General features: G+C 41.8%; 1 protein-coding gene across 1 annotated transcript in view; it reads left to right on the top strand.

Moving 5' to 3' along the window:
- Positions 1–17,852, top strand: part of NPAS3 (neuronal PAS domain protein 3) — a 968,248-nt gene extending 950,396 nt beyond the window's left edge. The window contains exons 10-12 of the mRNA XM_049766578.1: positions 9,447–9,594; positions 13,890–14,014; positions 16,414–17,852. Coding sequence (XP_049622535.1) covers positions 9,447–9,594; positions 13,890–14,014; positions 16,414–17,840 — 1,700 coding nt within the window. The 3' untranslated portion in view covers positions 17,841–17,852. The remainder of the gene's footprint in view (positions 1–9,446; positions 9,595–13,889; positions 14,015–16,413) is intronic.
- The last annotated feature ends 6,454 nt before the right edge of the window (positions 17,853–24,306 follow it).

The following is a 24,306-nucleotide window of genomic DNA, read 5'->3' as shown; positions in this document are numbered from 1 at the left end:
TAGTATTTTTTTAATACTTTCTATATTTGCATATAAGAACAGTAGTATATTTCTGATTCAAGTTCCCTTACTATCAGTCTACCTTTAAGGAGAGAAGATGGAATAGTAATCTCCAGTTTTTTTAAGAAAGTATAAAATGAGGAGATGGGAATATATGAACTGAGAAGTATCTGAGGCATGGGCATACAAGAAAACACTGGGATGCCCTTGGAAGGAACACATTTTCTGGGACCTGAAAAGGAGACAGAGAGTTATGGTTGGGGGGAAGGGGAGCAGTATGTTACAGGCTTAAAAGGTGGTATATGAAAGATCATAGAATACAAAAGAACCTGATCTTTTCTCTCTGCCAGGATAGTAAGCTAGAATTTTATTTGGCTGATATTACAGTGAATTCTTGGGCATATTGCCATTTAAATTAACAGATGATTTTATTATTGTTAACGGAAATAATAGTTTAAACTAACCTCTAGCTCTTATAAAGATAATTTTAAAAAAATGCTCCTCCATTTTTAACCTAAATCAATTACCCTAAATAAAAACCATTCCATTCATTCTTCTTATGACTTCTTAGTCTCATATAAACTTAAAAAAATGTTCCTTGAAACGTTTATTTAGGGGCTGGAGAGTTGCCTTAGGCACAGAAGGACAGTGGTTCAAATCCTGGCATCCCATATGGTCCCCCAGCCTGCCAGGAGCGATTTCTGAGCATGGAGCCAGGAGTAATCCCTGAGCACTGCTGGGTGTGACCCCCCGCCCCCCCCCCCCAAAAAAAGGTAAAGAAACATTTATTTAATGACACTCTGCAAAAAAAAAAAAGAAACAAAAAAAAAACACTGAACATTTTTAACACAAATGGATGGCATTGGGGCCAGAGCAATAGCTCAGTGGGTAGGCATTTGCCTCGTACATGGCCAACCTGGGTTTGATCCCCAGCATCCCATAGGGTCACTCAAGCCTGCCAGGAGTGATTTCTGAGTGCAGAACCAGGAGTAACCCCTGGTCACTACGAGGTATGGCCATATAACAAACAAACAAACTCAAAAACAGAGAATTAGATTAAATTATTGGATGTTCTCAGAATACAAAAAAAATTTTTTTTTCCAGTAATACAGGGTTAGCTATAGATAAGGTTGTTTGAACCTTTTCTAAGCTCCCATATCCTCTCTGATTTACTAGAATTTTCTGAGTGAAATCACTAGAATGTGTCCGGTTACACATATTACAAAACATGGGACTGGAGAATTAACACAGAGGTTAACACTTTTGCTCTGCAAACTGCTGACACATATTGTCACCAGAGCAGTTGTAGGAGTGATTCCTGAGTGCAGAGCCAGGAGAAATCTCTGAGCATTACCAGGTGTGACCCAAACCAAACTAAACCAAACAAAAGCCCCAAATAGCATAAAACTCAAGTGAAAATGAAGTATTCTTCCTAATTGTCTTAACTTTTTATTCATTAGCAGACGATCACAGTAGCACCCTTCAAGCTCTCAGAGCAATGTCCAAAGTCAGGAAATGGTCAGTCACTATTTCTTGTTCACGTTTTTTAAAAGAAAATATTACCAGAGTTCCAGTAGAAAGAAAACCTGTTAACTTTCATGAAATACTCAAGCCTAAACCATATACTTAGGATGGAATTACCACAATTGCTTCAAACAATTAAGATTCCTCCAGGGACTTGGATGGAGCCCATCAAACACCAAGCCCCAGAGTAGAGATCTGTTATCAGAAGAAAGTGGCACTGGTGAAGGGGGGTGGGTTTTTTTTTTTTCTTAATTAAAACCCAACTACAAACATGTTTGTAATCATGGTGCTTAAACAAAAATATTATTTAAAAAAGGGAAGAAGAAAGTGGCAAAGTTTTTTTCTGGGACAGCCATGTGGGAGGAGCTGTAATGTTTTCACAGTAAAAGACTTGGGTTTCTGAAAGTCTAAAAACAGGTGAACAAGTGCACATGTGTGGTTTTTCTCTTTTCAATATTTCTGATTTTTGTATTCTGGTTTTGTATTTCTGATTTTGTATTTTGTATCTCGGGACATATAGTTCATATTAATGATTTCTAATGGATTTCATGAACTGGCTACCTCAGGAACACGGGCTCCATCAAAACATAAACTTGAGTATAATATTCACCTCATTCTTCCAGACTTTCATTATCATTGTTGTTCAGCCTTATATCCCAGTTTCAAAATCCCAACAGTCCATTTATCTCCATTGTGGTTTTGCTTTGTAGGCCACACCCAATGATGCTACTCTAAATTCAGTGCTCAGGGGACTATGTAATGTTGGGAATCAAACACAGGACTCCCTGTATGCCAAGCTTATTCTCCAGATCTTTAGGCTTTCTCCTGGGCTCCCATTATTCTTTGTTTTTAACAGAGGTGAAAAATTTGCCCTGACTCGGGCCGGAGAGATAGCACAGCGGAAGGGCATTTGCCTTAGACGCAGAAGGATGGTGGTTCAAATCCTGGCATCCCAGATGGTCCCCCAGGCCTGCCAGGAGCAATTTCTGAGCTTAGAGCTTCCGGGTGTGACCCAAAAACCAAAAAAGGAAAGAAAGAAAAATTTTCCCTGACTTGCCTTTTCCAGATCTGGCAGTTACTGCTGTTACAGATGCTTTAATGACTGATTCGAATCTGTCTCCCATTCAAAGCCAAATAATCTTAAGTCCAGATTTACAGAATGAAGAAAACCTTTCAGCAGCTTCCCACTGTAGAGTGACTTCCCCTGGAGTCTCATTGTCCCATGTTTCATCACATCCCAAACCTAATCCAATGGCTGGCAAGGGAACTGGAATTACTAGGACTAATTGAAACTAATAAAGGAGGATGGGATCCCTTAAAGATTTGCTAACTTTGCTATTCCTCAGTGCCTGGCATGGAGTAGAGGCTTTCAACAAAATTCTAGAATGAGAAAATATATTCAATACTTTTCTTCTTTGTGGAGACCTAAATTTTTCTTAATTCCATGCTAAGAAGTCCATTACTTCCTTTTATTGCAAATCCCCACCGAAAAAAAAAAAGGACAGATGCAGGGGCTAAGAAATACCTGTCCATAACTTTTGTAGGTTGAGAAGAAATGAATGATACTAAAATTCTCTGGTTGCCCGGCAAAAAACTTGAAAATAATCTGAAATCCTCAATGTCAGTATTGCCAACAATTATTTGATTTTTTTCTGTCTTAAAACATAATACCATTAGTGTTTAAAGCCTTGATCTCCAAGTCAGTACATTGTCATGAAGCAGGAGGGGTGTTTTTTAAAACTTAACAAATTGGCAGGTCCTAAATCAATGAAAAGTTTTCTACATGATTCAATATTAACAGTTAATAAAAATCTATCAATTGGCAGTGGTATAGGAAAAAACCTCTTCTGAGGTTATAAATCACACAGATTGCAATTCAAGCAGGGCCCGTCATTAGTGTAATAGAGGGAAAATCCATAGATGATGCATAGTCATTCACAAAGCATCTACAAGTCTTCTGTCCTTAACCCCCTAATGCACATTAAGTATTACATATCATTCAGCCTTATCAGATAGTGCCCAGCACAAATATTTATTGATAACTAACAACCAAAATATCCCCCATCCTAAAAACCAATTTGTTGGATGCCTGCTATTTAAGTCATCTAGCTTACTAATTGCAAAATCTATAGGAAAGTCTCCACGGCATCAAAATCTGGTTGATCCTATAGAGATTCTCAATTAAAAACAAATCTCTACAGCAAGTAAATAAAGCAGTTATTGCACAGTTTCTCATTGTAATGCTGTTTCTTCTGTGGGTTTTGAAAATGACCTTCCTGTAAGCATCAAGGACTATAACTTTTTAGATAAAAAAAACTTGTTCTTGTTTGAAATCTATGTCAGATTCATTCCCCTATAGCACACAGTTTTCAAAAGCAGGAAAAAAAAGTAATCCAGAATTTAAAAAAAAAGTCCTGTTTCCAGAATGAAGTTCCCTGTCAGCCTGCCTTGGGCCTTAGGTGGAGAAGCAGAGATTAAAGAGTCAGTATTCTTTTTCATGTTTCATCTGCCAGTTTTGTGAATGTCGACAGAGAACCAGTGGCTACAGCGCAGCACCCAACTGTGGTATTAAGTGTGATTCTGGCATAGATTTCCTTTCCTCTCTCTCTCTCTCTCTCTCTCTCTCTCTCTCTCTCTCTCTCTCTCTCTCTCTCTCTCTCTCTCTCTCTCTCCCTCTCTCCTCTCTCCTCTCTCTCTCTCCCTCTCTCTCTCTCTCTCTCTCCCCCTCTCTCCTCTCTCTATCTCTCCTCTCTCTCCCTCTCCACTCTCTCCACTCTCCCCCCTCCCTCTCCTCTCTCTCTCCTCTCTCTCTCCCTCTCCACTCTCCCCTCTCTCTCCTCTCTCTCTTTCTCCCCTCTCTCTCTCCCTATCCTCTCTCCCCTCTCTCCCTCTCTCCCTCTTCCTCACTCATGCCACATAATTTTGGAGTTTCTAGCAAAAAGCCCCACTCCTCATTCTCTGCAGCCATTGATGAAGGTACCTCCGAGGGGGTGCCCAGTTCTGCAGATGCGACCTCTGATCACCATGACGATAATGAGGCTCTTTGTTCAGCTATGTGAATGTGAAGTGTGAAATCGCGGATGAGCTCACCATTTCCTATTTATTCTATACTTACCTGAATACATCAAGTATTGCAGCTTTTTAATGCATATGCAAACCACTAAAATGTCCTTTTGTGAGCCACTTCGCTAAAAGACCGCTTTTGAGATGTGTTCTTCATCTCCTCTTCAAACTGAATTAGACTGCTTCCTTCTTTTGAACACACAAGTAACTCACTATTTAGAATCTTTGGCTTTGATTTTGTAGAACAGCCCAACAGGAAGAGACCATGTTCTCTTTTTTTCTCCATATTTCTGAAGGCAAACTTGTACTGATTTGTTTTGATTTACTAACAGAATCATGTTCCTGCCACAGACACAGGCATCCTTTATGTCTTCTCAATCATAGGTCTATTTCACTGGACAAAGTTTCCCCAAGGAAAACTGAAATCCCTCTATTGGTAACTGTGCAGAGCCATGGATGTGTGTGCCTCAGAGTTCACTGGATCAGGGGAAACGGTAGCTATTCTTGCTGAGCAATAGATTTTTTGTATACTTACCACTGAGTTCAGACCCAAAGACCAGCTGACATTTTAGAAAGAGTCCATAAAGCTGAGCACCTGGCCTTTGAGGGATAAAGCGTGTATTTGGCATAAAAGGTTACATGTTCTAAAATGTAATCTCTTTGCCATTTTTCTTTTGATTCAAGTGAATTTGTCACTCTTCTCACAATTAGATGAGGGTTGTGTGTTGACGTTAATAGTCCCAAATTGTCCAATGGGTGGGACAAGAGCAGTTCAGTCAGAAGGATTTAAGAATACAAGTGTTCCTCTCTTTTGTATTCTCACAAATGTGGGTCTACCTTTGCCCTCCAGAGATGAGTTTGTAAAGTGAAAGAACCTTTGGCATGGAAGAAGGTGGACTGGCACTGCTGATAGTTTCTTGGTTGCCTTCTAAGTAATAGCAATTTGTGACACTCTGGATTTTGGAGTAAGTAGGGACACATTCTGATGTGGCCTCTGTGGAACTTTATGACTACAGGGCCAAATCTAAGGAAAAGCCTTTGAAATTTTGGGGAACCTTAAATGAATTCAATAGTCCAATTTTAAAGACAAAATTATAGAGATGTTATGATCAATGAATTAATTCAGTAAGAGAATATAGGCTGCTCTAAAGAAAAAAAATGGACAAAAAAAAGTAAAATTGGTGGAAACCAAAGAGAAGACACAGGTTGTATGTTGGAAATACTAAGAGCAAGATCATGGGCATGAAATTCAAAATAGCATTCATATATCTCTTTCCTCTCTGCTTTTTCCCTGTAGAGTTTGAGCACACTGTTATGAATCTACTTCTGGGCTCATTGGTTTGATGAGTACCTCCTTTCAAGTGACAATTAACTATTTTTGAGACTTCCATAGGAAGTGATTTACATGATTCTTATTTCTCGTTTTCTCCATTAAAGATGTTTTAGAAAGTGAATGGACATACATTCTCTCCATTAACTAAAGCTAAAGCTCAAAAAATAAATGGAACAGCTACTGGATTCAAGAAAATAATAAAAGAAATAAGTTTTTGTATTTTTCAAGTTGTCTCATTTATTGCAAACTAAAAATCGCTTTCAAACTGGCACCAAAGTGGTTTCTCTTCTTGAGCTGATTAGGACCACATGAGCTCAGGAAAAACTGTCAGATCCTGCCTCTGACACAGCTGGAATGATCCAACTGATTTGCTAGTATGCTGGGTGGTTTTTTCTTTTTTTTTCCCAAGAAAGAGGTTTCATCCCCCAAATCATAAATTTATGTTCTAGAGCCCCAAGCAAAAAGATATGTCTTTTTGAAAAGAGGTAAAATTCCATTGTGACTTCTTTATGGGACTTCCTGAGAGGTGGGGGGGATAAGCAATTGGGGTGCTATGTTGCTCAACATTTCATGTGATTGGTCTTGCAACTCAAAAAGCACCTTATCTCTAATTATCTAAATTCCCACTGATGATGAAAATTTAGAGCTCATTTAGTCTCATTCAAAAAAACCCCAATCCTCAGGCAAGTCTTTATCTAAGACCAGGCTGAAAATTTTTCCTGTAAAGAATTCTTGTCTGCCTGGCCAAGCACAAATGAAAGGATTAGGTCAATTTATCTTCTTCATTGACCTTGAGAAGATCTTGTGGTCTTCATCATAGTAACTCAAAGCATCAGCTGACAAATTTCTGGAGAAACCCTGAAGGATGGCCCATAACCTGAGTGATATGGCTTTGTTAAAGTGCTTGAATATTGGGCTTGTCTTCTCTGGAAACCCAGTTGCACTCAAAGAGATGGCACCATAGTATGTCTTAAAGCAACATCAAGCCTAGGACCCTTCTCAGTACATTGTGGAAACCAGAGAAGCCTCTGTTATGTAGACTGTTCATTTTCTAGTTGGGAGCAAGTTCAGGTTTTTTTTTTTCTCCCTTATTTGTTTTGTTTTGGGGCCACCCCTGGCTGGCAGCACTCAAGGGTTACTCCTGGCTGTGTACTCAGAAATTGCTCTAAGCAGACTTGGAGACCGTATCAGAAGCTGGGGATGAAATACATGCAAATGCCCTACCCATTGTGCTTTTTCTCTGGTCCCAGGCATTTTCGTTTGTTTGTTTGTTTTTACATAAAGTATTGTTAGGTTGTGGGAGTCATCTTCATGTTGATTGGACAAATTCTAATTTGACTTCATAATTCCTTTCTTACTTTACCCCATTCTAGGCTTTGTAATCTGGAGTTTTTTATTTTTATTATTTTGAAATTTTGCCTGTTCTCTTCCAATTCTAGCCAGGAATCTTCAGCCAGGTTGAGTGGCTCTGGCCCATGGACTTGTGTTTTCTTTATAAGCTTAAAAAGGGCTTTCCTAGTCCTCTTTTGCCTTTGTTAAGAAATCCAGGACCATTTGAAATGATTCCTTATTCCAGGTACTCAGCAGACAGAATTATACGCCAACTGCTGATTGGGGTGCAGTTAGTTTTTGCTCAGAAAAGAGTGGGCAGAGTTTCATAACCCATCGTTTTCTATTAATAGTTAACCAGGTTGAGAGGATTTGAATAAAAGCACATCTTGTTGCATGCAACAATGGTTTGACAGAAGAGCTATGTGGCAGAGTTAGTATTTTCTTGCTTTCAGCTTCGCCCTGTGGTTCTGTAGGCTGGGCAGCCATGCATGCAGATGGCAGAACTTACAATCGCCTACAAAGGAGCACACAATGCTACCTGTGGCGCCTCGCCTCCCAGGGAAGACAGCAGTTACAGGCCTCAAAACACCCTCAACTATTGAACAGTTTCACACTATAGTTTGCCAGCATTTGAAGAGATCATCAAAGCAAGCCTTTTTTCAAGCAAGGTTAAGACATAATTATTAAGTTTAGCATATTGTGATAAAAAAAGGGAGAATCAGAGTAAAGCAGCGAAGTTGATGAATATATGTGTGTGTGGAGGGGGGGGGGAGTTTCTGATCACTTCTGAAGGCAGGTAGAGTGGCTCAGATTTGACAGGAAGAGCTTCAACAGCCTTCCACATGGCTCTTTTCCAAAGTGACTTCCCTTTACCCATTCACCCCTCCCCACAAAAAAAAATCAAAATGTACTTCATGAAACTATTGTATATGAAGCACTTATTAGCCGTAATTAAATGGACAATATGAATTTACTACGTCTTTAGGACTCTGGCTTGTTCTGGTTTAGAGCAAGATGATTAATGCAAATACATATTACTTGAGATAACCATTTAGCAGCTAATTTAGCCAAATTTATTACAGCAGTTAGAGGTTTTTCATTTCAGCAGACGGAGACAAGGACATGCCAAAACTGGGCGACGTGGACGAGTGCACACTGCCCTCTAGTGGTGAGCCAGCTGGCATGATGGGGGGGAGGGTTGACGCGTTGCTGTATTCTCATCCAAGTCATAACAGCAGGTTTTGCACATTTCCAGCATCTTTTTAAACCATTCCCATCCGTAGCACTTTATTTCAAGGGCTGATTTACTGCCCTTTCCCCCTTTTACTAGCTCAGGAGTACCCAGATACAAATCAAATCAATTTCATCTTGGCAAGATTTTGGTTAAAGTATCATTTTTAACATCTGCATTTTAAAGCTCTCTTTCAGTGGGTATTTAATGGCACCGTTCCACATTAGTGATTGTTTTTACTCCGTCCTTCATTTTGAGCCATATTTCAGCTTCTGTATGGAGCTGTCACTCTGGCTCTAGCCAAGTCAATTCTGTGTCTCCCTTAGGCCAGTGTTGCACTCTGGTTTGTTTGCAGAAATTATTTTGTTTCAACATCCAGTAAAGTCTCACCAGGATTTCCCCAATTGACCAATACCAATTTAATTCAACCTGAACTATAAATTTTTATCAAGAAGCTCAAAAATAGATACAAGGGGACTGTGGTTGATACGGCTCACACTGAAGCGAGATGATTAAAGAGGGCAGAGGAGCAATATGCCTGTTCAAATACTCAGAACCTCTGAGAGGCCTACCTCAATGTTATGAAGAAATTACAAACTTGCTTTAGTTCCCACCTACCTGAAATCCAAGCCCATTTACAAGATCCACACTCTGTTAGGTAATCTGTGAGCCCAAAGGCTTTGGAGTCCTCGCATTCTTCTGTTCATTCTAAAGGTGCATTCTTTCTTTCATGCAGTCATTTCATGCAGTCACTGCTAGTAACTCTGATTCCAGAACTTTCCTGAACTGTTGGGTATTTTTTCCCTCTCCTCCACCTTCAGGGAACACTCCATTAGTGGATACAAAGGGTGGTCCCAAGTGCGCTTTGGAGCCCTCTGCTTTCTAAGCTCTTGGTTTTGCAGAGATAGTAACCATTTGGTCCCATCTTAATGCACAATGCCTTCTGTTTTGTTTTCCCCCCAGTACTGAATAAGGGCCAGTGTGTGACGAAGTACTATCGTTGGATGCAGAAGAATGGAGGCTATATTTGGATACAGTCTAGTGCCACCATAGCTATTAATGCCAAGAATGCAAATGAGAAGAATATCATCTGGGTGAACTATCTTCTTAGGTATATTTTCTAATTCTTTTTTCATTTCTGACTGTTATAAAATATGCAGCCCAAGGGTTATTAGCTGACATGTTGTATTATCTTTTGACAGTATCTGGTGTGGAATTATGTGGAAATTCTGCTTTTTCTTTCCACAAGATTCAAAGAAATGTGAAAACATCAAAGCTATTATTGGAAAGGACTTCTAGGTAGAGTGACAAAATTTTCAATAATTCTTGGTCTCTCAACAATTGAGCAGCTCTGCAGAAGTTGCTTTGGCTTTCCCATCAATATCCAGGCAAGATAAGGAATACAGATTTTTTCCTATAGCTAAATCATTCAAAAGTACCACCTTTCTCTTCACCACACATATACTAATGCACTCTAATTCTTGTGAACATCTAGCAAAATGGAGTTAGGTACACTACATCCCTCTTGTATTCCACCTCAAGTTGAAGCCCTTAGTATATTGCCTATGCCCAGGGTTCAGTTTCCTGGGCATTAAAGTTTTAGTAAGCAAGTTGCTGTCAGAATCAAGCCTCTACCAGTATAAAGACAATGGCAAATGCCTCTTACCTGATCTGTGAGTTCATCAAGTTTTCCTGTTTTCTTAATATATTTTCCTGTTTTTCTTAATATTTTCCTAATATTTCCTTAAATTTTTCTTAATTTTCTTAATTTTAATTTTTAAATTTCTTAATTTTAAATTTTTTAATTTTAATTTTTAATTTTTCTTAATACTTTCCTGTTTTCTTAATAGTTTTCTCAACTACTCCTAGATTCTACTGTGAACACCATTTCTCTTTCTTGCCTCATGCTCTTCCTTTAGACACTAATAGAAAAGTAAATAATATCAATACTTAGGGGCTGAAGCAAAAGCACAGCAGTAGGGCATTTGCCTTGCATGCAGACAACCTAAGATGGACCCGGATTCAATCCCCAGTATCCCATATTGCCCCCGAACCTGCCAGGAGCAATTTCTGAGTGCAAAGCCAGGTGTAACCCCTGAACATCGCTGGGTGTGACCCCAAAACAAAAACAAACAAACAAAACAAAAACTAAAGAAAAGATCAATACTTAAGCTTGGTACAGATTGGGGACAAATCTTCTAAGAGAAGTTCTAACTTCCACCATTGTCATTTAAGTCTGTACTGTCTCTCAGCCTAAAAGTTGTCAAGTATGGCCCACCCACAATGAAAAAACTTGGAAGTTCTGACTGTAGCTTGTTAGTCAGCTGAATCCCAGATGAATCAAGGTGGCAGAGATGTTAACAATCAGGGCTCATCAGTATAGTCATTTACCTTGCTGACAACTTGAAGGTATTTAATAATAATGATAGATAAATAAATAACAATGATCACTGTTCTAGAGAAGGCTTTAATATCTACTACTTTTTAATGAAAAGTATTTATCTATTTATGTCTTTTATAACCACTCTACATTAATTCTCTCTAAAAGTGCAAATATCTATTTTTGATGTGACTCTCAAAAACCTGGTCTTTAGGCCAATTATCCCACGTTTGTGATATACTTAAGAAAAGTTCTAATATAAGGACAATTTTTCCATAATGGTTCAAAAAAAAGTGACTATTAGTAATGTACAAGAGGTCATAAAAATTCTCATTAGGGGGACTAGATAGTAAAGGAGAAGGCATATACCTTGCATACAGCCTTCCTCAATTCAATGCCCAATACCACATGTCCCCTGAAAGCCCCCAAGGCCCTAGAAAGTCTTGATGGTAAGTCTTACTTACATGTTAGGAGGTTTCTACATTCATTCTTACTTCCTCCTCAGCAAATTAACATCTACTTTGTTTTCAAATGGAGAGAACAAACAAAGGTTATGGAGCTTGAAACTCTAGATCAACACCCTTGACCTACTCAAATGGTGTATGTTCATGAGCATTTGGTAATTCTGTTCCAACTGGTCGGAAGAAAAGAGTTTGGTTAGCAAAGGCCACTGTTCAGACTTAGGAGTCACATTCTCAAATGTGATGGTTCTATTCCAGCTGATTTACTCGTCCTACCTTCAGTAATAGAAGATTGAAAGTTGAACAACAAGTCTAAACCACTATGTATCTGGATTAAAAGATATATGGATTTTAGCAAAACTCCTGCAAGTCTACTTCTCATTGTTATCATTTCCATAATCTAGTGAAGGCATGGCCTTGGAAAAAAAAAGACTTTATGTTTTCTTATCTTATTTTGGGGGTTGTGGCCACACCCATCAGCACTCTGGCTCTGTGCTCAGAAATCTCCTGACAGGCTTGGGGGTCCATATTCAATGCCAAGGGTTGAACCTGGTTCAGCATGTGCAAAGCAAATGCCCTACCCACTGTACTATGGCTCCAGCCCCTTTATTTTCTTTTTTTTATTTTTATTTGGGGGGCACACACACTGATGCTCAGGGGTTACTTCTGGTTATGTGCTCAGAAATAGCTCCTGGCTTGGGGAACCATGTGTGACACAGGTATCGATGCCAGGAGTGTCCTGGGTCAGCCACGTGCAAGGCAAATGCCTTAACCACTGTGCTATCACTCCGGCCCTCTTTCATTTTATAATTTTTTCCTTCATTCTTCTTTGAGCAGCCTTTTCATAACACATCTTCTATCCCAGAATCCCCTTTTTTATGGAGCTAAACCAAGCTTCTTTGTATGTCCATGTTTTTCTTTTGCTGATTTTCTAGTCTTCCCCCCCCCCCCCCCATTCCTTCCTAATGGTTTGGTAGAATTACTGACTTAGAGTACTCAGAGATTGCAAAAGTGCTAAGGCTACCTACATTAGTCTCAGCTGATTACCTAAAGCAAGCCCTGATGCTGAAGCTAACTCATGCTAAGTAGTAAATGTCTGATGATCCATCTTAGTGAATAAACCCTCACAGGGACATTTGCAGTTGTTGAGCAGTTATGGAAACAGTGACTCTTCAGTATAAAAATTTCACTATGATTACAAATGACTGAGTAGCAATAGGAGACTCTCACTAGAAATTAGCAAATAAGTAGTCATCTCCTATAAATTCCTGGCTGCTTTGCATCATGGGAAGGAGAGAAAAGCTTTTCTTGTGCCTTCACATTACCATGACCTATTCTACTTAGATATTAGGCTGACCATGGAGTGGCATTTCTTTTTTATTTATTTATTTTTTATTTAGGAGTGGTATTTCTAAAAGACAACTCACAATGACCCAAAGTGACTTCCCCAAAAGGCATGTTTCCAAATGAAACATAAAACGAAACTGAAGCACATTTGTGCAAATGGGGTTAGATCCCATTCTGTTCGGGCCTCTTTCACACAGGGGCTCTCCCTGCTGCAATCAGAGTTCCAGCTAACAAGCCACAGGTGTACGCCCCATGCGCAGATGAAAATGTGATTGTAATGGGTGTGTTGACAGTTCAGTAGCTGTGATCCGAGCAGCCAAGGAGCACCTGTGTGTCTGTCAGCTCGTTAGGAGCTAGGCCTCCTGCCCCTACCCCAGAAGTTTTGGCGCTATCTGAGCAGCTGAGAAGCTCCATCAAGGGGCCTAGACCAGGATACTGAGGCAATAGACTCATTAGGAACCCAGAGAAGCTGGGGCACTCTAGGAGGTGTGGGAATGAGTTGTTGAGAGTACTTCTTAGCCCCCTTTCTCTCCCGGGTGTTACTTTGGGAGGAATGTAAAGCAGTACATTTCCATGGCCCCCAGGGCTACCTGATTATTTCAAAGCTTTCTTGTGCCTTTCACATAGCATTTGGGCATTCAATCATTGTAGCAGAGTACACTTGTTCTCCAGCACATGAAAGCTTGTTCAAGTCCCGTGATGAGCTGAGAATGGTTTTACATTTTATCTTCTAAACTCCAAAACTTTGGGCCAGAGGAATGAGAAGAAGATGGTCAAGAGTATGTAGAGTATAGAAAGAAAGAAATCTAGTGGAGAAAAGGTGGAGAACAGATGAGAAGTAACAGGGGATAGGGGGACTCAGGTACATCGGTGGTATTAAGAAATGATAGAGCTAATTATCTAAATACTAGACTCAACAACAAACTTTAACAACCACACTTTAAATGGTGCCTGTTTAGATGACAGACTGGGGGCAGGGGGTGTGATGGGGTGTAGGAGAGAACCTTGGAACATTAGTGAAGAAGGTAAGGTGACATGGTGGTGACATCAAGACGGGAACATTGTATGTCTGAAACTCAACTATGTATTTCTTTGTAAATCACGATGCTTTAATCAAATTTAAATAGTGAAAAAGAGAAAATTGTTTTGGAAAGAAAATGTGCAAAGTTTGTGGAATGGGTATCTGCCCTTCTGATGCCTGCCTCTCTTTCCCTACAGTAATCCCGAGTACAAGGATACCCCAATGGATATAGCACAGCTCCCCCATCTGCCGGAGAAAACTTCAGAGTCCTCAGAGACATCTGACTCAGAGTCAGACTCTAAAGACACCTCAGGTATTACAGGTATTACACTTCTCCATGTTCTGTGGTTTGCCTCTCCAAATGCAAGGGGTGGGCAGTGGCCAAAGAGCCATGGTCACTGCAAAGCCTATAGGTCCCAGTTTGGCTTAGAAATATGTGTCACATCAAGTGACTACAGAGCTACTCATCTGGGTGGATATTTCTGATCCTCACTCAACTCACACATGTGCACATGAATATGGAAAAGTCCATATACAAATAATGCATACATATGGGATGGTATAATAATACACACCTACATGTATATTGTCCTATATAAATATATAAACATGTGTGCTATGTGTATTCATGCACACTGTTAAAGTTGTGTATATTCATACACACTGTGGCATGTAGACACAATTGAAAGAAGCTGATTTAGCAATCACTTAATGTCAGTTCCCCATTGGCCACAGGGAAGGAGGCCTGGCCACCTTACCAGAACCCAGTAACAGGATTGTTAGCTCCAAGACATTATGTGACTTTGAGCCCTGAATAGTCACAACTTCAAGAGAGGCCTCTGAGATATTTTACACATCAGAGAAGCTCAGGATGCTGGACTGTTCTTTTTCAATGTGCAGAATAAAACCACCTGTTCCCATTGATATTTCTTTTGGAAATTTATACTCTGAAATTCCACAGGATACTGCGAATGCTATATTTTTAAAAAAGAGTGCCCTTGCCAGTCCTCAACCCCTTGCCACAAACATGCACAGGGGCAGGGAACACAGAACTCAAATAATTTTTGTAGCTGTAAACATTCCTTAGCCTTTCTAAAGCAATTTTTCTGCTCTAGGAACAATAGACTCAGCAACCATAACATTTGCCCAAAGGTTATGCCTGGACCAGCTTTCTTCTTCAACCAGTGACCTTTGTGTGATGTGATGAAATATCTATTCTCATGAAAGTGTGCCTGATGAGGTTCCTCCACCCATATACTGAGGGCACTTGCTCTTCCTGTCCCTGAGTCTAGAGAGTGCCAGGGCAGCAGAAATAGTTGAGGAGCACCAGAGAGGAAGATCTTGTCCTCTTCTGAAATGATATTCATTTGAAGGTACTTTAGGTTCTAGACTTCCCCACTCCATATTTATAGCACACGTAGCAATGAACAAAAAAGATAAAAGGCCCTGGTCCTGGAGCTGACGTCCTAATGGGGAGAAGAGGCAGTAGTAGATAATAAAGACAGTGAATCAGATGGTGGCAAGTGCTATGGAGAAAAAGAGCTTCGGGAATGAGGAGTCGGCTTTTCAAATAAGGTGCAAATATTCATGCATGGAAGGTGCCGACCTCTTTAGAAAGTCACCTTGCATGCCATCATTTTTCTGTCACCGACACTTATTCCAGGTAATTTGCTCTGGCTCAGAGCATTTATTTACCTGACATGGCAAGGCCTGGCAAGCTTGAATGTGTCCCGGACATCTTGCACAAATGCAGAACAGGAATTCAGTAAGTTGGAGAGAGAGAGGGGGTTGAGATTCGACGTTTATAACAAGTGTTCCAACAGCTTAGCTTTCGGCCCGTGAGCCCCACTTCAGACTCGGATTAAGGACCCACACGACAGAAACCGAGAAATAGACTGTGGGGAGGGGGAGGGGAGAGAGAGAGAGAGAGAGAGAGAGAGAGAGAGAGAGAGAGAGAGAGAGAGAGAGAGAGAGAGAGAGAGAAGAGAAGAGGAGAGGAGAGGAGAGGAGAGGAGAGGAGAGGAGAGGAGAGGAGAGGAGAGGAGAGAGGAGAAAGGAGAGGAGAGGAGAGAAGAGAGAGAAAAGAGGAGAGGAGAGGAGAGGAGAGGTGAGGAGAGAGGAGAGGAAACAGAGGAGAGGAGAGAGAGAAGAGGAGAGGAGAGAAGAGAGAGGAGAAAGGAGAAGAGAGGAGAGAAGAGAAGAGAGAAGAGGAGAGCAGAAGAGAGAAGAGGAGAGGAGAGAAAGGAGAGGAGAGGAGAGAAGAGAGAGAAAAGAGGAGAGGAGAGGAGAGGTGAGGAGAGAGGAGAGGAAACAGAGGAGAGGAGAGAGAGAAGAGGAGAGGAGAGAAGAGAGAGGAGAAAGGAGAAGAGAGGAGAGAAGAGAAGAGAGAAGAGGAGAGCAGAAGAGAGAAGAGGAGAGGAGAGAAAAGAGAGGAGAGGAGAGAGTGAAGAGGAGAGGAGAGAGGGGGAGGGAGGGAGAGAGAGGAGAGAGACAGAGAGAGACCGAGACAGAGACGCAGGGGACGGAAGCCTAGGCAGTGGAGCAAGAGATACAGAAACAACCATCCATTTGCCCAAAAGCTGGGCCAGGCCAGCCCAGTTCCTGACCCTGCAGCTCTCCCCCTTTAGGCGAGTCCTGCCCCGGCTCACACTGTGTCTCCATTCTTCTCTCCCCCCCCCCCTCTCTCCCCACCCCTGCCAACCTCCCTGGCGCTGCTGTCAGAGGACAACGACAACTCCAAGTCGGACGAGAAGGGAAACCAGTCAGAGAACAGCGAGGACCCCGAGCCCGATCGGAAGAAGTCGGGCAACACGTGCGACGACGAGATGAACTGCCACGACGACGGCCACAGCTCCAGCAACCCCGACAGCCGCGACAGCGACGACAGCTTCGAGCACTCGGACTTCGAGCAGCCCAAGGCGGCCGAGGACGGCTTCGGCGCGCTGGGCCCGATGCGCATCAAGGTGGAGCGCTACGTGGAGAGCGAGTCGGACGCGCGGCTGCAGGCCTGCGAGTCGCTCACGTCCGACAGCGCCAAGGACTCGGACAGCGCGAGCGAGGCGGGCGCGCAGGCCCCGGGGGCGCAGCACCCCAAGCGCAAGCGGCGGCGGAAAAGGCAGAAGGGCGGCAGCGCCAGCCGCCGGCGCCTGTCCAGCGCGTCGAGCCCCGGGGGCGGCGGCGGCGGCGGCGGCGGCGCTGCTGGCCTGGAGGCCGCGGGCCTGGCCGAGCCCCCGCGGCTGCTGGCCTCGCCCCACAGCGCCTCGGTGCTCAAGATCAAGACGGAGATCGCCGAGCCCATCAACTTCGACAACGACAGCAGCATCTGGAACTACCCGCCCAACCGCGAGATCTCCAGGAACGAGTCTCCCTACAGCATGACCAAGCCCCCCAGCTCGGAGCACTTCCCCTCCCCGCAGGGCAGCGCGGGCGGCGGCGGCGGGGGGCTGCACGTGGCCATCCCGGACTCGGTGCTCACGCCCCCCGGGGCCGACGGGGCCCGCAAGACTCAGTTCAGCGCGCCCGCCACCCCGGCCCTGGCCGCGGGGGCCTCCGACCCGCTGTCGCCCCCGCTCTCGGCGTCCCCGCGGGACAAGCACCCCGGGGGCGGCGGCGGGGGCGCGAGCGGGGCCTCCGGCGGCGGCGGCAACAGCAGCAACAGCAGCAGCAGCAACGGCTCGGCCACGTCCAACTCCTTGCTCTACACCGGGGACCTGGAGGCGCTGCAGCGGTTGCAGGCGGGCAACGTGGTGCTGCCCTTGGTGCACCGGGTGACCGGGACCCTGGCGGCCAGCAGCACGGCGGCGCAGAGGGTCTACACCACGGGCACCATCCGCTACGCGCCCGCCGAGGTGACCCTGGCCATGCAGGGCAACCTGCTGCCCAACGCGCACGCCGTTAACTTCGTGGACGTCAACAGCCCCGGCTTCGGCCTCGACCCCAAAACGCCCATGGAGATGCTCTACCACCACGTGCACCGGCTCAACATGTCGGGACCCTTCGGGGGCGCGGTGAGCGCGGCCAGCCTGACGCAGATGCCCACGGGCAACGTGTTCACCACGGCCGAGGGACTCTTCTCCACCACGCTGCCCTTCCCGGTCTACAGCAACGGCATCCACGCGGCGCAGGCCCTGGAGCGCAAGGAGGACTGAGGCGGGAGGCCCGGGCGCATTGCAGGAGGCATCGATCCATCGGCATCGGCATCGGCATCGTGGGCGTTTTTTCGTTCAGACCCTTTGATTCTAGCACTTTGAATTCGAGCAGGTCCGCCGGCTTCTCTCCACTCCACTCGAGGGGGTCCCCGAGTCCATCCACCGCCCCCTTTCTTTACCCCGACTCCCTCTTTCATGTACAGATCTGTTTTTTTTTGTTTTTTTTTTCACCTTCCGAGGGTCCTACTTGGACCAAGTGGCCTGCCTGTTTTTTGTCTTCTAAGATCTAGATCTGTTGTTGGGTTGCTTTGTTGGTTTTCTTTTTTCTTTCTTTCTTTTATTTTTTTCTTTTCTTTTTATTTTTTTTTGCTTTCCTTTGCATCTTTATTAAGATGTCTTTAATGTGGATATGCCTCTGCCATAGAATACTCAGTCTTGTGGTCAAGAGATTTCGCCAGTGACAACCGTTGGGTTTTTTTTTTTCCTTCAAGATCTTGATATAATCAAGATGGAAAGAGACAAAACATAAACAATGTGCCCTGTTTGACTAAGTCAAATGAAATGGGATGGTTTTTTGGTTTTTGGTTCCTAATTCCTTTTCAACAATAAAATAGGGGGATAGTGTTTTAGAATTTTATGCAGAATTTAATTCTCTTTTTATGGTTAAGATTTTCTTACTTGCACATGAAAATAATTTGGTTTCTTAAGACTTAATTTCTGGCCTGTGACTAGAATGTTTAAAAAAAAAGTTGAACTAAATGTTAATTACTGAAACATTAACTTAATTTCTAAAACCATGGTGCTATCATTTATTAATCTATAATGTCTTCATACAAAATGCAGCTCCCAGGCTGAGTTTTGGGGGAGCATGTGTTTTGTCCTGGTCTGGAGTCCATTGCTGCAGTCTCCTTGGTTAGTTAAGATGAAGCCCTCATTAACGTTTGCTGCAGGACTTAAAATGTTTTACCTCCCGACTAACAAACATAGCCTCACATTAAATTTAATGGGTCAGTAAAGCCCTTTTAAAAGGGGCTTTTTGGAAAACTTGATCAAACTGATTTGAGGAGCAGTTTAGTGTTACATACTACCTTTTGTTGAGCTTTTTTTCCTTTTCTTTTTCTCAGTCTAACTGAGGCTAATATTCGCAACTTCAATAACATTTCGGAGTAAAAAAAATAAACATTTAACGTGTCCTTAAATTTTTTTTCACTTGTTGCTAAAAAATACACACACACAAAAAAAGAAAGTTGTATTTGGGGGTACTTGATTTGGTGACCATTTTTTTTCCCTTCGTTCTCTTATTTCTAGGTTGAAACCTAAAACTAAAGAATGGGTTAATAAGCTTCAAACGGATAACTGCAACTGAAAACTGCACATTAAATAAAAAAAAAAAGGAAAAAAGAAAAAAAGAAAAAATAGAAAAAAGAAAAAAATACCCTATTTTGTCTTTGTTGCCAGAAATCAGTGTAGTGTCAAACACTCCAAATGACTGTCAAGTATTAAATTCTTCTTCCACTCCATTTTTTTGGCAGCTGTTTGTTAAGGCATCTAATAACAGATGTAAGAACTGAAACGTGTGCAATGTATATGTGTCCTTGGCTGTCGGTCCATTACAGTTTCAATGTGTGTTTCTATATGCAGTATATACTAAGCTAATGTAGTTGTTTTGTCCTTTGTCTTCTCTGTGCTCTATCTCTAGTTGGAGTGGTACAGTCCCATTCCTGCAGTCCTAGTGAATCAGTGATTCTTGGGGGTTAGTGATTTTTGTGCGGTGGCCTTCCTCTGTGATGTCACCCTATGCTGCTTCTACTGTCTGTGAATCTTCTGTTTCACTTTTTTAACAGTTCCTACTGTTGCTTTGCTGGTGTATATTCTCCCAACTTCTCCTTTCTTTCCCTTCCTTTCTAGACTCCCCTTTCCCTTCCTCATCTTTCCTTCCCCCTTTGCCAAAACCTTTTTTCATTCTCAGAGATAAAAAAGACTCTTAACTAGCTCAAGGTTAATGGAGCCATTTTTTTTCCCACAATGGAATTCTGGGTATGACTCTTTCTTCGGGAGTGCCACACAAAGCACTGAAGAACAATGCTCAGAGAAAATAAATTGATGCCATATCGCCTCAGTTGTTAACATTCCCAGAGTCCCTTGTGCTCTACCTATAAGCAGTGGGTGCTTTTCTTTGGTTTCCTTCCAGGTTGGCTGATGGAGCAATATATAAAGCAATTACCAGTGAGACAAAACTATTTCAAAGGTCAACCAACATTTTTTTAAACAAAAGGGGAGGGGATAACAGAATATAGAATTGTCATATATATTTGTTTATGTGTGCAATGCTAATGTAGCAACTCAGCTGTCCTTTGAATATCACTGTGTTGAGTGGATTCCTCTAGGACCTTTGATTTCATGAGTTGGGCCCAAATCACTGTGAAAAACTAAGAAACATGGTAAATGCCATCAATTTTAATTGTGGGAATACTTGAAGGAGTAAAGTGGGTATAGAAGGTGAAGAAAGCCAATCACGAAAATTTTAAATAAATTTTGGAAGCTCTACTCTAGCTATCGAACAATCAAAGGAATGCACCTATCAGCTACAAAGAACAGCTAGACAGCTGTTTTTTTTTTCTTTTATAAATGTTTCTGTGTTGTGTCAAAATGATTTCTGGTGATTTAAACTAACAGATAATCACAGCTGCTGTCTAAATCCATAGTGTTTAAAATTACAAAATGAAAAAAAAACACTTCATTACCTGTGAAGATTGTGTCTGTGTTTTTAACTATTTCTTGTACAAATATATGAAAACTTTTATGAGGAGACTGGTGCCAAGTAGCTGAATAATGGGGAAAGGGATATTCTGTTCGTAAAAATATTAGCAGTGTTACCAACTCTACAATATATATATAAAAAAAATTAAAATGTTACAAAGCGACAGCTATGGTACATTTGTTTTGTGTGAAGCTAACCGGACCTAACTTCCTGAGTGCCTGGCTTATTTTGAACATTTTTTTCATTGACCATTGATGATGCTGCAAATCAGAAATGTACATACTTCATTTACAACAGGGTTCTTTTTATACTTTTGTAGATTCTCATACATGTCACATACATGGTTGTCTTTATGTAACTTAATTTTTCATCCGCAGGTGCCATTTTCATAATAAACTTCTCTTGGATTTGTTACTATCTGGCATCATTTCTTTTACATGTAACCATCCTAACTAATGAATGCTGGTAGTATTTGTTTTAAGCAGGTACCTTGGTCATTATTCTTGATTTAAAAAAGTTATAAAAAAGATGCATCTATATTTTGCTAGTTTTGGAAAAAAATGCATAGCATGTGTACTGATGAGGCTGTTGACAAGGCACAGATTAAGATGCTAATCCAAATACTACACCAAATTTGCAACCATCCTAAATTTTCAGCTACCCCAACTCATTGTCATACTGAGCATTATTAGGCACATTATCAAAGCTGAACAATGAGCCTGTGACATTAACCACGATGGAAGTGTGCGTTTTTTTCTTGATTAATACCCCGTAAGTGATAACCAGTTTTCATACATTAATCATTTAAAATGCACTCAATTTTTCCATTTTTTTACAATCAATGATGTATAACCAACTATTCCATTGCTTGTATCTTCTCTTTAAACTAAAAATGTATTTTCTTCTCCAGATAAACTAAGAAAAGTCATGATTGTGCTGTGTTATTGGCTAGGTTCTTAGGTAGCCTTGTATGTTTTAAGACAGATGAGCTGACTGTCTCAGGAGAATTGAAGATGATAAGGGACAAAAGAGCAAGGGAAACCTTTATCTCTAGTATCTTAAGTTTAAGATAAGTTAAATTAAGATAAGATGGTGCTCTTGGTAAAGTCTATACTCTCCAGATGAAGAGAAAATGCATGGTAGGGCTGAAACTAAAGACAAATCACCTGTGTATCCATCCTGCCAACTCTAGGAACCCTCACTCCATAGAGTTTTCTATGATGCTTATTGGTCACCTTGAGGATAATCTTTATAAAGACAAGGTTGCCACAGACTGGTAGACATAAAAATGAGGTTCAGAGTGTTGGGTGCTAGATTTCCCTACTGTGTGGGACTTTGAAATAAGTACTTGAAAATGACAACGAAGTGACCAAGAACACTGCATTGTACTTCTCCAAATGTATCCATTAGACTCTTGTGAATCAGGCTAGGCATCATGAGATGGTGAAATGAAGGCTACAAGGTGGCTAGGTCAGTCCCAGGCAGATGAATGGCAATGAGGCTTGAAGGCATCTTCACAAGGCTCTCTGCCCAGAGACAATCTTTAGTGGTGCTTTCCAGAGCTTTGCAGAAGATGGAGCATATTAAAAGGAAGAACATTTATGTGAATGTAGGACTAGGGCCTACACCTTTTTGCAATTAAGTATAAGATTGAGTGACCATAATGCTCTGCTTTTCTGGATGTCTCCAGCTCTGAAGACAATGGCAATGGAGACTGAGAAGAGGAAGCCATAGTCATGAGCCAACTGATCTAGTTCCAGAGTACTTGGAGTCTCTGCAAGACAGTGTTAAAAATCCTGAATGTTTCTCCAATCTCAGACTTCCCTTAGCACCCACAAGCTTCCTGTTCTTTATTTGTACCCAACAATGCTAAATAGGTCACTGTGAAAATAAAGAACATCTTTCAGCCAGAAAGAGAGTGGGTAAGTTCTGGGCTCAGACCCACAGAAAATCAAAAAGCCAGGCGGCTTCCCCATCAAGTCCCAGTACTGTCAGCCAAGCCAAGCCCTACATTCCCCAGGGACTTAAAGCCTCTCCCTCACCAGGTTGGCAGTTTGTCAAGTTAGTTTGTCAGGGCTCCAGTTTGCTGGTGACGGACAGCACAGGAGCCAGCTCCCTGAACCTTTTCTCCTCTCTCCCCTTGCAGCTGATATTCATCATTATTTACTTGGTAATATACAGCATAAAAAGAAAAAATTTTAAAAGAAGCAAGATAGACAAGGGGTAGGGAAAGGTATAAGATATATTCAGTTAAACATAAACTATTTTCAGTAGTTGGAAACTACTATTTTATCCACATTCATCTACTCCTAGACAAAATCTGTTTACACTGAAAATGTTTAAAACAACTGATAATTATCTTGGCTTATTCTTTGGATATAGGGAAACATAAATTCTAGAAGATAATCTGTTTAAGCAAAGTACATTCAGATTCAGAAGGTAAAAAATGGCCAGGTATATGGTTCAAGTGGTAGAACATAAACCTTATATGTGAGCAACCCTAGGTTTGATACTTGTCCCTGTATAATCCTCCAGAACTGTTGGATGAAGTTCACACAGCAACAACAAAAGTAGAGTGAAAAAGGAGGAGGAGTATATTTGCCAGAATATTATATACTTGGAAGAACAAAAAAATAGCAAACATTATTCAAAGTTTTATTCCCAGAGAGTTACCACAGGAACTCAGGGAACAATGCATAAGTCTGGAGTTTATACTCTGTATGCAAAGGCCTCAAGTTAACCTCTGCACCATATGGGCCCAAAGAATTGCTGGTTGTGACCCTAGTGGCCTCCCAAAAGACTATTGGCACCACTGGGGGCAAGGCAGTACCAAACCACCAGCATAGGAACCAAATTTTCAGTTCCATACAATTGTGGTAAGGCTGGGAGCATTACCTCAGATCCTCCAAATTCTACTTAGGAATATCATCACTGTCCCTAAAAAAGGCAGAGAATAAAGGCAACTAACATACTTCTCCTCTGGATGCTAAAATAAGTGAAATCTCTCAGCCACTCCTATTTTTTTCTGTGTCTCCTAGGAAACTTATTATTAAAGGGAGTTGACCCTCATAAACAACCCCTGAACACAAATCATGGCTTAGTATCTTCATGTACCTCTATAGTGTCTAGCACTCAATGACTTCAGATAGACTTAGAGCCATAAACATTGGCAAAAGGCTGATAGATGAGGACATGGGGAGAAAGGGGGGTGGGATGAACCATAGCTTGTCAAGAGGCAGAGATTGTGGGAGAAAACCACGTGATTTGGCAGAATAGCTTGGATTTCTTCCAAGCAAGAAGGGCAAATTGGATAAAACAACAAGCTTATTTCTGCCAGCCTTTCAGATGGTTCATATTGGTTGGCACCAACTTGGCCATGGATAAATGTTGACTGGGGCACGTGTGTATATTTGAGTCCAAAGTACCATCTATCTATTCTGTGTAGAGCAATAAATGAGGCAAAGCAAATAGAGGAAGGAGCAAGAGAAAAACACCAAAGCAATTGTAACTGTATCACTAAATTTGATATCTTATCCCAGGCACAGCTTAGCAAATGGATATTGCTCTTACAAGAAAGTACCACTTAAGAGTACATTCACATAGATGAGCTTTGAGCTGCATAAACTTGTGAATCTCTCAAATAAAAATAGTATTTTCTTAAAACTACTTCTGAAGATCTTTTCAGTCCACTAATGAATAGCTATC

This window comes from Suncus etruscus, chromosome 2 (assembly GCF_024139225.1).
Source record: "Suncus etruscus isolate mSunEtr1 chromosome 2, mSunEtr1.pri.cur, whole genome shotgun sequence".
NCBI lineage: Eukaryota > Metazoa > Chordata > Mammalia > Eulipotyphla > Soricidae > Suncus > Suncus etruscus.
Note: the sequence above shows the minus strand (reverse complement) of the source record. Positions and strands in the feature narration are given on the sequence as shown.